This window comes from Thalia democratica, chromosome 4 (genome assembly GCF_965202585.1).
Source record: "Thalia democratica chromosome 4, ktThaDemo2.hap1.1, whole genome shotgun sequence".
In the NCBI taxonomy this organism is placed as follows: Eukaryota; Metazoa; Chordata; class Thaliacea; order Salpida; family Salpidae; genus Thalia; species Thalia democratica.
In genome coordinates this window covers 18,025,655-18,041,995 of record NC_139168.1, presented here as the reverse complement: position 1 = coordinate 18,041,995, position 16,341 = coordinate 18,025,655, and the positions used below count along the sequence as shown (strand labels likewise).

The window sequence follows — 16,341 nt, the reverse complement described above, 5'->3', positions numbered from 1 at the left end:
TGACAGAAAAGGACTTAAAAGCGTGTGAACATTTACAACTAATTTAATTTACTGACTTTAAAAAAAAAAAAAATTGAAACAGGTTTTTCTTTTTTAATTTTAAAGACAAATTAGAATCAAATCAAAACAGTAACTAAGTTTAAAACATAATCAATGAAAACTAATACCGATAGTTTTGGTGTAATTAGAAAATCACTAAGCTTATTTTTTAACAAATATATATTTTTTTTTTTCAAAGCTTAAACAAAACTTGTACAAAAAAATTAATCTTTAAACTAAAAACTTTTACAGCCTATAAGTTTCTGTGTTTTTTAATAATTATTACAATATCAGTCGAAATTTAGACAAGTAAATCACACAAATATTTTGAAACTAAGATTTTAAAAACTAGTTACAATAAGTTGTCAATGCTAAAACAATTATTTTATTACTAGTTGCCAAGAGTATTAAAAATATGTTGAAAATAAATCTTTTGTTTGTTTGAAATTGTAAAATAATGTCTTTTTAGTAAATATTTAGCATACTTAATTGCTTATTACTTCAAATGTACTTTTTAACGTATCTTTAGTTAGAAAAACGTTAAGACTACAATAAACTTAAATACTTAAAAATACAAAACAGGCAAGTTTTACTAGGGTCATTCATATATACTTTAGAAGCTCAATTTAAATAACAAATTGTCTTATCCTATACCTATAACTAAAGATTTTACATAAGTGCACAGTAACGCTTTATTAGTCAAAAAAATTAAAAAAAATCCTTATTACTTAACAAAATAAATAAATAAAAAACTGAAGAAACAGAACGATTTTTAATTCTTAAAAAGAATTTCGACAACCAAATTTTAGTAAAAAAATTAAAAGTTGGATTTAGTCAACTAGTTAGATTTCGAATATTGGTGTGCAATTGCAAAACTTAATTAGGTTTTATAAAAATTGCTTTTTTAGATTTCTTTATAAACAAACAAAATTTTTATATAAATTTATAAACTTTAATTGCAAGAAAAATTAAAAAACATATGTGTAAATAGAATAACTATAAATAAAAAAAATAACAAAGCAAGTATAATAATAAAAACTTCTATTTTTTATTATTATTTGTAAAGTAACTTTAAGTTAGTTATTTAGAATTATTTTAAGAAAGATAAAAGTATTTTTAACCAAATAAAATGTTAAATGTTTTTATTTACTTAATTATATAACTTAAGAAGCCCTTTATTGTTTTTTAATTAAAATTTACTTGAAGTAAAACTTGTTCAATGTGTATAATATAAAAACAATTATGTATAACAGGTTAAAAATATATTCTTCTAATTTAATTTTTATAAAAAAAAACATCTAAACATGCGATTAAACCTGTTAACGTTTTTAAATGAATCAGTCATTAGCTACTTTCTTATTTTCATGATACAGGTTAGTTTTGAATCTATTTAATTGAATAAATACTTAAATGAAGTCTGAAAGTCAGTTCAGTATGATATAACAAAAAGTTAAGTAATAATTTTTTTTTGTATCAAGCAAAGTATTTTGCTCTACAAGACATCAGTATAGTTGTCTGTAAAGATGAAATCATTAAACTGTTGGAACCTCCTTTCATTTAGAGAAACTTCACAAGTAGCAAACATGTTTGAATACCGAAAACTTATAGTGATTCTTAATTAGTCGTTAGTGGCTCAAATTTGTTTCTATTTGGTGAGTGTGAACATAAGTTATCAATTGTTATTTTTTCTGTATCCGGTAAAAGCTTAAATGCCTTGCCACCATTATTAGGCGAGCGGTAAAGGTTTTGTGTTTATAGTTTCATGCAGAAATTATTTTAAATAGGTCGAAATAAAAATCGTGTATCTGTTAACACTTGTATGGCTTATAATAGCAAATGTAATGAACATACATAGCTTCAATGAATGAGAACAGAGATGTATCATCATGTACAATTTTTCGAGGTAAAGTTGTTGTAACTGGTGGTCGGATAAAAAAGCGTATAGTTCTTGGTGCATTTCCCTACAGGATGAGAAGACGTTTTTCCGGCAGCCATTTAAAATATGTTGAATCATATAGCTTTCTTGTAAATAAATGGAGAAATTTTCTTAATATGTTAATGGGAAAAGCTGGCCATAGCACTGTAAGCCTAGGAAACTAAATGTTTGTGATTGCAAGATACCAAAGCGATGTTTGTGAAGTATTTGATAGTTTTTCATATAATGTTTACATCTTCAATAAGCATTCAACAAATAGAAAACACTGATTATTATTCGCCAAAAGTTGATGTGATTTTCTTCGGTTATAAAATTCATGTGTTTTAAGGTGTAACACTCGTGTGCAAGGATTTAAACAATTTTAATTTTGTTTAGTACTAGTTAAAGTAAAATTTAAATTTATTTAGCTAGTCGATTTCGGAATATAGATAAGTTATAACAAAACAATATATAAGTTGTTAGTGAACATTTTTTGAGGTAGTTCAAAACTAATATGTATAAAAGTTATTAAACTTGTGTTGCTAGATAAAATAAAAAATAAATGAGATTATGAAGTAAAACTAGACAAAAAAACTAATGAAACTATTAAACTAAGAAAAAACTGCTCCTGTTTTTTTTAAGTTCTAGTTTAATGGTAATTTTAAGTTTAGTCAATTATATTTGATTATAATACTAACAGCAAAATAAATAAATTAAAAATGTTTTAAATTTATTTTAACTTAATAATATAGTTTAAGCAGCACTTGTGTTTTAATCTTAAACGTTTTTGTAAATTAAAACTGTTTAATCTAGATCAGGGTTTCCCAAAGTGGGCGATATCGCTCCCCTGGGGGTGATTTTAGTAAGTCGGGGGCGAATTTTAGTAAAGGGGCATAATGGGGGCATTAACTAATAAAGGGGCAAATGGGGGGGCGATTTTAGAATTTTGGTCAGTCATAGGATTTTTTACTTTCCATCTTGCTATTTTACTTTTTTTAGCTTGCCATTAAATATTTGAACCTGAGGTAAAACTTAAACAAAAAAAGTCCATTTTGTTTTCGTAAAATAAAGATTTCATTCACAACATTTAGATAAGAATGTGTAGTTGTTCAGGAAATGTCGAGATGAGAAAACAAAACTGTGTAAAACCACAAACATGTTCAAGAAATCTACACAAAGTATTGAAGATGGACAATTAGCATCTTATTACCGGTCTCTCATAGTTGCTATACATGGACTGCCTTACACCATTAGGGAAAAAAAATATTCCTGTCTTAAAAACAGTTCTGGAAAAAGTTATTCATTATAAAAACACCAGTAATGTTTTAAGTCCTATTCCTTTAAGCACTAACACTGTGACAAGACGTGTAGATGAAATGTCAGAAAGTGTTGAACAAAAGTTAGTTCGAATAATGTGCAATAATTTATTTTTCGATGCAGGTTGGCGAGTCTACTTTGCTGGAGAACAAATGTCTTTTTCTTATTTGCGTGCGTTTAATAGTTAATGAAACAACATACAAAGAACTAGCGTTCTCCCAACTAGAAACGATAACACAAGAAGGCTTGTGCTTTAAAAAATAAAAAATATTTTGAAGTAAACAAAATACCTTCAAAACATCTTATAGAAATTGCAACAGATGGTGCTCCGTCTATGATAGGAAAGTACCATGGATTATTTTCATTTTACAAAGAGTTAAACCCTGATATATTCACTATTCGTATACACCGCCAAGACTTAGTTGCAAAAATGTTGAGCGTCCTTTAAAATGACTCATTAAACTTTGTGATAAAAGCTGTCAACAAAATGCAATGACAAGGATGAGGTTTTTGATAAGTTGATAATGCATACTGAAGTGAGAAGGTTAACAAAAGAAAACTGTCTAGAAAGTTTTTGGCTGTTTTAATTCAATTATTGTTTTTTTTATGAAAAGGATAAGGTTTAGATAGACAATCTTGTTAAAGATAACCATTGCTTACATGCAGGGACGTTGCTTGGTACGTTTCTGCAAATCTACAGAAACGTATACTTATGTGCGAAAAAACTTGCTTTTATTTCAGCTTGAAAATACTCGGCTTTCTTAGCTTTTAGTATTCATTTATGCTTAGTTATGCACTCCTGAGAGATAATTTTGACATATATGTAATCTTTAGTACTTTTAGTGTCGTAAAAAATTGAACGAATTAAATACATCGAAATAGTAACATTTAGCGCGTTAAAGCTTTGTTTTCTCAAAAAGCTACAATGCAAAATTAAACCTATTGGAAGCTGTAGCTTCAAAAATCAAAATCATACAATTTTATGTTACAAAAATTTGCATAACTAATTGTTACTATTGACTACCTTAAATGTTTGAATAAAATCAATATTAATGTTTTTGAGTTAAATTGTGAATATTTTTAATGAATGTTTTCTGGGTTTACACATGTGGCATGACATAAAGAGTCATATGGGGTGTGGAGCAAAATAAATTGCCTTGTATACAGTTATCAATCGTACTTCAACATTCAATTTTTGATGTATTAAGATAACTGCATATTTTCAGATTAAATTCAATAATATTAAAGGTAGTTTAAATTGCTGTGTTCCTGCTAGGACGTGTTATTTCAGATGTTTTAGTTTTCGCAGACTCGTAACTTTTTTGAGCTAGCTACGTCCCTGCTTACATGTAAGATTAACATGGTAAGATCATCAATATGAAGAAAACTTTAAAGGTAAAGATTTGAATCTTGTGAAAGTCAAAAGTAAGATAAACTATTTCAGAAACCAACATGAACTGCATGGAAAAAAATTCAAAAATAATCAATTTTCACAGTTTGCAAGTTTAGAAAACTTAAATTTTTAAACAAGTGAAGGTGAAGTAGAAGTATTTTAATCTCATCTGAAACAGCTTAAATGTGATATTGAGAAACAGTTTACTGACGTTTTTAATTAAACGTCCCGAAGTGAATTATGGTATCCTTCGAAGCAGATCTTTTTGAAGTAAACGTTGACTTATAGGAAATTTCCTCAGACTTGCGAACTGACCTGGAACTTAATGTAAATTTTACCAAAGAACGGTATGAAAGCTTTTGAACTCAACAATCATTTGGGAGGAAGTTAGATTGTTTTTGATAGCTTTTCCTTCTAGCTATGTTGATGAGAAAGCTTTCAGTTTAGTTATCAACATCTTGAGCATAAGATCTATTCAAGATATTTGAAGAGGAGGTGACTTGAGGCTTTATTTGACTGATTTAGAACCAGATATAGAAACACTTGCAAGCAGTCATGAAGCTCATCCTTCACATTTGATTAGACTTCAGTAGCAGACATTATGTTATAAAAGTTTTTTTTCATTAATTTAATTTTCAAAAATAATTCTTACTTAAACTGGTTTGTATTGTTTTTAAGTATTCTTTTTATAATAACAATTTCATTAAGTTGTTTATTCTACAACAGGTTTGCTTAATGCCACATGAATATTAATTACGGTAGACTTCCTCTTGAGCTCGCACTTTTTACCCAAAAAAGTTCAAACTTATATTTTCTAAAATTTAACTTAAATAAAGTCTATTACTAACTAAGTATTAATAAAACAAAAAATACATAATATTTAATAGCTTATATAGATCTATATTTTAATGAATGTCTGTTTTATGTTTTAGTTGATTTCGTGTTTATGCATAACGTTATTACATATAACATATTTAAATTTATCATTTTGTATAGAAAATCTTAATAATTTTTGAGTTTGCACTTTTTGATTTTGTTCAAAGTGCGAACTCAAGCGGAAGTCTATTGTATTTATTAAATGGTTTATGTTTTAAATCTGTTAATAGTTTTATTTTGACCTTGTTAATTTTGTAGTTTATATTTGTCATTTTACTTTACAATAAAAGTTTTTATAGTATAGTGATTAAAGTAATTGTTTTAAAGAAACTTATTTGACATATTTTGTTATTACTTGTTTAATCTGTATAAATAAAAAAAAATTTGATAACAATTAAAGTTTTTAATTCAAACATTTTTTTTTGGTTTTAAATAAGTATAGATTTAAGGTCTCTGTTTGAAATAACTTCCAAATTTTCATTTAAAATTTTTTTAAACTCAATTTTATTTTCTAACTTGATTTATTATTGTTAAAAAATCTATATACTAAGGAGTTTTAAACTATTAATACAACTGTTTTTTGTTTTATCTTAATTTTTAATATATTAGCAATTAGAATGTGTTGTTTATTTTAATAGTTCAACACTAGCTTTTAGTTTTTCACTATTTTCTTCTGATAAATTATTATAGGCTAATAACTAGAGAAAAAATAAATTTAAACAGTATTAAATAAGCCATCAAAAAGACTGCTACATTTACAAAACAAAATTTTAACCAAATTAAAAGAATTATTTAATCGATTACTTTCTGTTAACAGAATAAACTGTAAAAATTTTGATTTTATTTTTTTTGAATTTAAATTAAGAAAAAAGAAATTGTTAAAATTAAGGTTTAATTTCCTAAAGGTTATTCCAAGTCAAATACTATTTAATGGTATTCTACTACAAAACTTATAATTTAAAAAGTTTAAAATTAAGTTTTTAACTTTACAACTAACTTGCTTATAATATATCTTAGCATTGAAATTAATAATTTTACTGCTTTAACTGAAACTGTTGATGAAACCACTTTTCATGTGAGATAATCAACCAGTCGTACAAACTTCCTCAAACTAGATCAGAAACTATGTTTAAATATTTATTCTTTATATGTAAAATAAACTGTTCATTCTTTTATAGTTTTTTATTCTCTAGTATAGTAATTTTAGAATATACCTATTTTATAATAATTTAAGTATTTTGTGCGGCTTAAATAAGTTACTTAGTATTAATTTCTAAATGTCCGAAATTCCTTATATGAGAGATTATTATATTGGCAGGTTTAAGTTAAGATTTCAGATGGGTAACGTACAGTTAAGATCCAGTCAAATTTCGACCCGCTAAGTAACTTGAAAACTACTTGTGCAAAATAAACAAATTTTAGTTTTTTGATACTTAATATTTTGAAATACACTTTCAATTTGGTTTTCATTTAACATTAGTATTTCCTAGATCACAATAATACTAAATAATTTTATTACAATTTTGCTCGAGTTTTTTAATTATCATATGTGTTATTTTTTTAAATTATGCACCCCGCAATTACATTTTTTAACGAGTTAAAGCTAGAAAAGTTTTTTTTAGTAAATATGAATTGCTGACTAAAAAGGTTGTCCACCACTACCCTAAAATTTTCATTAGTTTCAAAACAATTCATATCTTAACAGGATTGATTACAGATTACACAAGGCCTTTTAATAACTAAGTATTTCAATACACTTTACTAGGCTTATAAGAAAACAAAATAAACTTATTTTCTCAAGCCCTGTAAACTACTTTGAACATAGTCCAAAAGTGCGTGCATAAGAAGTACCAGACTAAATTACATTTCGAACACAACTTTTTCGGCTCAAAAGTTTGTACTCAAGAGGAAAACTACTTTGTAAAATCGTGGGGGGCGATTATTTTTCAAATTTCTGAAAAGGGGGCGATTTAGAAAAAAAGTTTGGGAAACTCTGGTCTAGAGTTTAATAAAATAAGCATTAATATAATTTTCAAACTCCGAAGTTCTTATTAAAGAAAACTATGTTGTACAGTACTATATTATTTTGTTGTTTAAATTAATTACAAAAAGTAAAACATAATCAAGTGTCAATATCAATTGTTCCAACTCGTACAAAAAAAAATAATTAGACATAAATTAGTTACCATGATAGAAAATGGTTCCGATACTAAAAACTTAATTATTATTTAAACCTGATCTGGATTAAACTTTAGTAACAATGATAGCATTTTAGAAGTAACAGACCAACTTTCTGTTGCTCGCAAGTCGTAACTATTTAATTATCGTAGTTATCAATAAACAAAACTGACATTAAACTAAAAAAATGATAAAATAAGCAACAAAAACAATTTTAGCTAAAATAAAAAAATAGTTTTTACCTTACTAATTTCATATTTTAAAAGATTTTTAAAAATACCAAAACTAAAACTTTAATGTGATTAATCCAAGCGTGTTAAAATTTTTAACTCGTACAAGAATGAATATAATCGGGTTTGATAATATATGGGAATTGACCGGGTAGGAATTATGTGGATAGGAATTGATTCGGGTGGGAAATGATTGGGTGAGAATTGATTTGGGTGGTAATTGATCGGGTAAGATTTGATCGGGTTGGATTTGATTTGGGTAGGATTTGATCGGGTGGGATTTGATTCGGGTTGGAAATGATCGGATGGGATTTGATTTGAGTAGGAATTGATCCGGGTAGGAATTGTGCGCGGGTTGGAACTGAACGGTTCCCAGAAAAAATATGATATTCAAAAAACCTAAATATTTTAAACTTATACTTTAATTTTAAAGTATAGTAACAAATAAATGCATATCTTAACAACCCGAGTTTCTTTTAAAGCTATGTAATCAGATGTTAAAAAGCTTTATTTAAATTTCCGATTAGTGATTAATTTCCGAATAGTATAAAAACAAAAGTTTTTCTTTAATCAAAAATTAAAAAGTTTCAGGCATAGATTTCTAGTAAAAGTTTGTAATAAAGATTAAACATTATTTTTATTTGGAAAAAACAATTCAATTTTTAAATTAAATAGAACAAGTTATAGAATATAAATTTTCATAACTTTTAAGGTTGCTTTTAGAAGAAAACATTATATATTTCTAATTTTTATATTTAAACAATCTGTCATATCAAAGACATTTTAATTAGACTTTATCTGGAAACTAAGTGGTCATATATTCACTAACAATAATTTTTTTTCGTCTAAAAACGATTTATTGTTCTACTTTAAAATTTTTTTGAACTTAATCCTTCAGTGTAGAACCCTTATAAACTAGAACACACCTAAATAAAAGAACGTTACTCTTCATTATCAGCAGTTGAACTTTAAGCCAATCGAACTGATTAAACATGTCAATTTTTAACTATTTTTGTTACAAATCGCTTCTAAAAATATACTGGTTTAACGTTTGTTTAGTCAGGTAAACTTTTATTTACTTGTTAAAGTATTCATCGATGTATAAAAAAAATATTCTTTAATTTTTGTTATAATTCACGAAAATACTTGACTTTTAAAAAGATTAAAAATAAAATTTAAACATCTGTAGATTCACTTAAAGGCATTTTTAGACTAGTAGCATATTGCAGTCAAGTAGCTTGGTTCGTTTCTGCAAGTCTACAGAAACGTATACCTACCTATGTGCGAAAAACCTTACTTGCTTTTATTTCAGCTTGAAAATACTCTGATTTCTTAGCTTTAAGTATAATTTATACTTAGTTATGCACTCCTGAAAAATAATTTTGACATATACTCTTTAGCACTTTTAGTGTCGTAAAAATTAAACGACATTTTTACATTTAGCGCGTTAAAGATTTAATTTGTCAAAAGCTACTTTGCAAAATTGACTCTAATAGTAGCTGTAGCTTTAACTTAAATTAAAATTATGCAATTTTATTTTACAAAAATTTGCATAATTTAATCTAGTTTCTATTGACTACCTTAAATGTTTGATTTTGAAAACAGTATAAAAATTTGTGATTTTCTTACACTCATTTTCAATGAACTTTCAATAAAAGTTTCATGGGTTTACACAAGTGGCAACACATAAAGCAAAATAAAAGTTATAGGGGATGTTAAGCAAAATAAATTGCCTTGTAAACAGTTATCAACCATACTTAAACATTCAATTTTGAAGTATTAACATAACTGCATATTTTCATATTAAATTCAATAAGATTAGAGGTAGTTTTAATTGCTGTGTTCCCGCTAAGACGTTATGACTCGTCATTTCACATGTTTTGATTTTTGCAGATTCGTAACTTTTTTGAGCTAGCTACGTCCCTGGCGTATGTATTAAAAAAAGTATTACTTAAATTACTATTTTTGAACTGTAATGGATCTATTTTATTTAAAACACTTCTATAAAATACTACCGAGAACAAAAATTCGACTTTTGATAGTTTTAATAACTAAATCTCTGTGAACTAGTGCCACTGTTCATAAAAACATTAGAATTTTTCTTTATAATACTGATAAAAAACTATTCGAAAAAATGTAAGTCATCACATCATATGTTTTTTAAACTTCTAAACGAAACTTTGAATTTTTAACAGCTGCAACCAACTCATCATTATGTTTTTGCATGATTGTATAAACATCTCGTTCGTAGAGGTGGTTTTATTTGATACATTACACATTCGTTTAACTAGACAATTAATGATTGTTTTTTTTATTAGCTCACTGATATACGACTCAAGCATGACTTTGTTTATTTTATTGCAAAATAAGTTTTAGACATTTAACATTTATTTTACAGAAGTATGTTACTAAATGAAGCATTTAAAACAAAGTAGTTTTATTCTAAGTAAATATTTTTATAAAAGAAGGGAGTGTTTATATATTTCTAGAATTAATTACTCTAAGATAGTTTTAACATTCGATTATTACGTCATTTTATATTTTAAAACTTTATTCTACAGTATAATTTTCTTTTAATTTCAACTTAGTTAAACTTAGTAAAATACAAATTCTGATTAGCCTTAATACAAAAGTACTCAAATAAATTTAAGAAAAATGAGATGTGTTTTGTTATACTTTTTGAATAAGTTATGCACTGGAGAAAAGCTATTCAAATAATCTAACTTCATTAAACAGCATATAACTTATATAAGTAAACTATAGACCAAAAAAGCTATTGAATCTTTATAAAAAGCTGCTTTGTAAATGTTAGTTATTCATGAAGACCAAATTGATCATTAAATTAAAACTCAGTTTATCAGAAATTTTTCGTTAAAAAACTAAAACTAAGTATAACTGTTTTTTTCACGAAAAAAACTTAAAATGTATAAATACAACAAAATGTAGTTTTTGTAAATCATGCCACCTGACCACGATGAAATAAAGCAGAAACAAAAAAGTTGTGGAATCATAATAAGTGAAGCTTCTTCTGTGCTAGCGGTAAATTGTTAGACTTTTATACTTGAGTTTTCAACACTTGAATCATGACGATTTCAGTTAAAAACCGATATCATTAACAACAGTTGGATGTACAAAAACAAAATAAATTTATGTTGCAAAGTTAGAAGGTGAGAAGCGTTTAAACATTTTTAGTATTCTTTAGTATGGAGGCTAAAAACATAAGTAAGGACGATTCATAAATCTGAAATAATAAAAAAAGCAAACCAGACATAAACAACAGTGTTCGTAGAAAACAGCTGCAGGGTTCAAATTTTATCAGTTGAAATTTATAAAAAAAGAATATTTGGAGTTTTGTCGCTTTGTTAGAACCTATCATAATCAAGATATCAAGTTTTAAAACAAAAACTTTTTATCTGGTACAAATTAGTTAGCTAATTTAGACTGACCGTTTTCGGAGATTTTAATGGTGCTAATTATTTAAAAAATAAGTACAGAATATTGTGGACAAAATAAGAATATATAAATAATACCTAAGTTGTGTTATGTAAAACATATAAAACCCATAAAATTAATTTGATTTAAAACCTTCAGATTTTATTAAATCTAGTTCTTACATGTAATCCTTTATTAGTGTAGTGCAGAGGAAAATAATTGCTTAAGCGTAGCTTTTGTCTACTTACTACTTATTTTAGTAACTTAAAAATAAAGTAGAATTATAGCATAATTGAAGTTAGTGATCTACCGGATCCATAAATTTCTTGTCTGACTAAATAAGGATCTTTTATAAATTTAGGTTCAATTTTTTTATTGAGATCTTGCCGGAGCCTGACCTAAAAAGGCAATATCCACCGGACATGTCTAATAAAATTCGGATAAAGTTTTTAAAAATCTATAACACATTTTAACTGATTAAAACTATGTTGGATTGCCGGAAACTTTTCTATAAAACGGTCTTATTCAACAAAAAAGCCTTTTGCGGGTAGGACGTGTTTTAAAATTTTTACTCAAAACTGCATTGAAATAAGTTCCTTTGTTTTCAACAATTCTTATTTTTTAATTACTAGGAGATTTTTTATATACAGTTAAATTAAAAAAGAATAAAGTTCATAAGTTTGCATCATCAGACTAGTTTTTAGGAGTAACTGTTACACGAGGGGACAAAATTGCAAGAAAGCACAAAATTGCAAGAACATACTTTTGCACGAAGACTTTTTTGCACGAACAGCCACTTTTGCACGAGCAGACAATTTTGCACGGAGACATTTTTGTATGGGTCGAACTTTTTTTTCTATAAAAATTTATTAATTTTATTTAGTTCTGCTTAATTTTTTACTTATTTATTTTAACTATCACTGTTACTCCTAATTCCGATCGGTAACTTATTTTTTATTACTACTTTTTTTTTAATATTTTTCTTTTAATTACTTTTTTACTATCACTCTTACCCCTAACTCTTAGCCTAGGTCGGTAGCATTTTTTTCTTTTTGTTTTTTTATTAAATTATCTTTTATTTTTTTTCTGATTTTTAATTTTTGTATATTCTTTATTTGTTTTTTTTTATTCTCGTGCAAAGTTGACCCATGGTGCAAGTTTTTTATCGTGCAATTTTATCCCCTCGTGCAATTTTGTCCTTTCGTGCAATTTAAACCCGTTTCTAGTATTAAGTTGTAGTTTGACACAGTCTGTATGTATACGGATTCCTAAACAAATAACTAGTATATAAAGTAAGGCTTCAGTTACTAGAACTTTTAAAAGTTTGTTTGTGTATAAAGTTTACAATAGTTCAAATATTTTTACATTTTGTTCGGTGAAAGTAAATTGTTAATATTATATTACGTTTTTAAAGGTCATATGTAATTCAAAAACAGTTTTTTTCTTATGATTAGTTTTGTTTCGTATTATTTAGTAATAAACTATTTAAACTAGCGTTTAAACTAGAGTACACCAAACTTTTTTAAATGGCCCCTTTAAAGAATTTAAAAAGCCTATGGCCCCCTTGTACCAAGATTACTCAAAAACTACCATAACAAACACCTAAGACCTTTTTTCTGTTCTTCTTTAGCACTCCAGAGTATCTATTGTAAGTTTCAAAATAGACTTCATGGCCCCCCTAATGGCTCTTTTACTGATCATGACCCCCTTTGACCCCTTTGCTGCTCATGGCCCCCTGATTATCTGTCATTGTCCCTAAGGGGGCCACTTGGCTCTTTTTGGGAAGCACTGGAAGTTGCATGACTCGATAACCAAAAGGTTCTTCGTGCAACAGTTCACGGAACAATTTTTTGAGCCTCTTTTTTTGTTGTACAATAAATAATGATACTAATATTAGTGGTCTTCACGATGTATACCAAACTTTTTTCAAGCGTCTATTAAAGCTTTAATTAATTTATAATATTCAACTAAAAATGTTTACTGTTCAAGCTAATTTCCGCCCTGACAACTTGTTTTACTCTAAGTTTATTGGAAATATTGAACGACCAATTTTGTACTATCTAATAGTTTTTAATGCAACAAAGTTAATGTTATAAGTTTTGAAATTGTTGAAATTATCAAAAGAATTTGTGGACATTTGGAAAAGGTAAGTATTAAATTTATATTTAACTTTTTCAAATCTTTCAGCTTGAGGGTTTTGCTAGAATTTAAAATAGTATTATAGTCAATTAATTTGATAATGTATTAACGTGAAAAGTAGTTTTAATACAATAAGTAAAACTAAATATTTCAAATAAGTACAAAATTTAAAGCTTTATATCAAATTTGTTACGCACTCAAGTCAGGTTTCTGAGAACAAGTCAAGCTAATTTTAATTCTTATAAAAATTCGAACTGACTCAAGCTATTTTTTGTTTGAAATTATAGGCTTGTTTGGACATTTTTTTAATTCTCTGTCCATAATTTGAACATTTCTAATCTTTGTGTGTGACTTTGTACAAAAGTTACTGTTCGTGCAAAAGCGTCTTCGTGCAAAGGGTTTTTGTAGATAAATGACCCGTCTTGCTGATTTTAACATTGAAGTCCTTTAAAATTTAAAATTGTTTATTAAAGTTTTGAGTAAACTATAGTTAGCTAAATTTATGTATAATAGCTTTAAAAATACTAATTAAAGTAACAAACAAAAAAAAGATTTTTGTTTATATAATTTTTGCAAAATTTTAAAATATTTTTGTGTTTAGGTTATACTTTAGAAAAATTCACTAAAACTTATTGAACAACTTAAAGATGATAATTGACGATCGCTTTCGTTGACACTTATGTATATTCTTGATTTAATTAATTTAAATTAGCAATAAGTTTTTTTTTTTGCAGAATTTAAAAGTTTTTGATGGGAGAAAAATACAAGTTTGAAACTGATGAAAAGAATGAAGAAAGTGTAAGAGAAGATCTAAATGTCATTGGTTGTGAGAAAGTTTTTCAAACTATCAATACTCATAAATTTCAAATAGCTTGCCAAAAAAACTGCAAAAAAAGTTTTTTGAAAAACATATCACATGAATTTCACGCGGGTAAATACTTTGTATATTTTAAAATAAATGTATTGTTTGTAAGATAGCATGTTTGATACGTTTTCAGAATTGATTTTAAAGTTTAATATATTAAGAGATTTATATAAAAAAGAATACTATTTTGTGTTCAGCATACATAAACCATAATTTAATAGTAAACAAAAGGTTACTTAGATTACAAGTTAGTTTTAAAAGTATAGTACTTTGCAAACTCTTTTTCATTTTCAAAAATCTTAACTGGGGTCAGTCGTTATCAAAATCACCCCTTTGGCAGAAATAAAATAATAATTCTCCCTTTGGCCAAATGTCACAATCGCCGCTTTACTAGTAATTTGCTCATTCATTTTATTGCTTTCTTAACAATTTTTCCTTTTTATAAACCCTGGTTTAAATCTTACTTCAGGTTAAATATTGAAAATCAAGCTAGAGTTAGTAAAATATCAAGCTATGAGCAAAATTTTTATACGTGACAAAAATTGGAAACGGCCCTCTTCTTTCGCACTTTTATTAGTCATTGTCTCCTGACTTTCTTAAATCGCCCAAAAAAGAACCATTTCGCCTCCTTAGGTAAACCCTGGCGTAAACTTTGCCGTGAACACATCTGTAAAATAACAACACAATGACAATTAAGTAAGTAACAGAGGCTTAAGAAAATTTAAAGTGATATTTTTTGTAGGTATCGGTTTTTTTAACAAAGTTAGTTAGATAGTTTTGCATACTTGGCTAAGAACAGGGCTTACCAGTCTGGTAGTAAACGTTTCGTTTTAAATAAAATAGCAAGACTGTTAAAAAGTTTCTAAGTAATTAACATATATTGAATGGACTATAACTAATAATTTCTAACATTTGCTTTTTTTTGCTAAGGTCTGTTAATATGAGTTTTGGAAACGCTGGCTTTAATTAATACAAAATTAATTTACACATAAAAAAGAATTTTTAAATTTCCATTTATTAATTTAAATTGCCTGACTGGTTTATTAAAATTGTAAACTACTTTAAGGAAAAAGGTACATATGATAAGAATAAGATTACGAATTTATTATTGACTGACGACAACAACTGAGACAACTGATTGTAAAAGTCTAGTTTAAATTTAAAACTTAACTTTAACTTGTAATCCAAGTTTAATTTAAAAATTTTAAAAAGCCTACCAATTACTTAACTTTTAGGGTACGCTATTCCGGACAATAATAGTTTCGTTTCAGTACTAAAAATGAACAAACTAATTATGAATGAAGATATAGAAAACAAACTGAATGAATACGTGAAAAAGTCCGTGAAGAATAAGAAAGTAGTTTTGTACTATCAATTGGCTAATACCTTTAAAATTGCTGAGTTAGCAAAAACCACGGCTTCTTACATAGAGCGTTACTTCACAATGGTAGTAGATACTCCAGATTTTTTTGAATTGAGTTTTCATCTCGTTTCAAAAATATTGTCAAGTAGTCACTTGGAAGTAATGTCAGTCGTTGAAATTGACAACGCGGGAGATTCGTGGATCAGTCACTGTGAAAAAGAAAGAGTGAAATTTAGTAAAAATATCTTAATGAAAATTCCTCTTGCATCGTTATCCAAATCTGCTCTGACTCATGTTTTAAAAAATTCTACATCATTCTCTAAAAGTCTTGAGTGTGTTGAAATTATCAAAGGTGTTTTAGACAATAAAGAAGTTGCTCTTTCACACACATCAAGTACTTTTCGCGAAAGGAAACATTGTGAGGAGAAACATTTCAACTTTTTAGTTTTTGGAGGCCATTGGCATCGAGGTCCCAAGTTTAGAGCCGTTAAAGATGTTGGTTGTTTTGATGGATTCAGTTACAAAAAAAATAAGGGACCTTTCCTTAAAAATAGAGTTCCGAAGGCACTCCAAAGCTGTTTCGGTCAGGGGTGA

At 27.0% G+C, this 16,341-nt stretch overlaps 1 protein-coding gene across 1 annotated transcript; it reads left to right on the top strand.

Annotated features, from left to right (window-relative positions):
- The first annotated feature begins 15,678 nt into the window (after window positions 1–15,678).
- LOC145833096 (kelch-like protein 7) lies at window positions 15,679–16,341 on the top strand. Its single transcript, XM_082940296.1, has one exon. The coding sequence runs from the start codon at window positions 15,679–15,681 to the stop codon at window positions 16,339–16,341; it is 663 nt and encodes a 220-aa protein (XP_082796422.1).

What these genes read in the sequence shown, in the direction of transcription:
- LOC145833096 (XM_082940296.1), top strand. Translation starts at nt 15,679, where the DNA reads ATGAATGAAGATATAGAAAACAAACTGAATGAATACGTGAAAAAGTCC.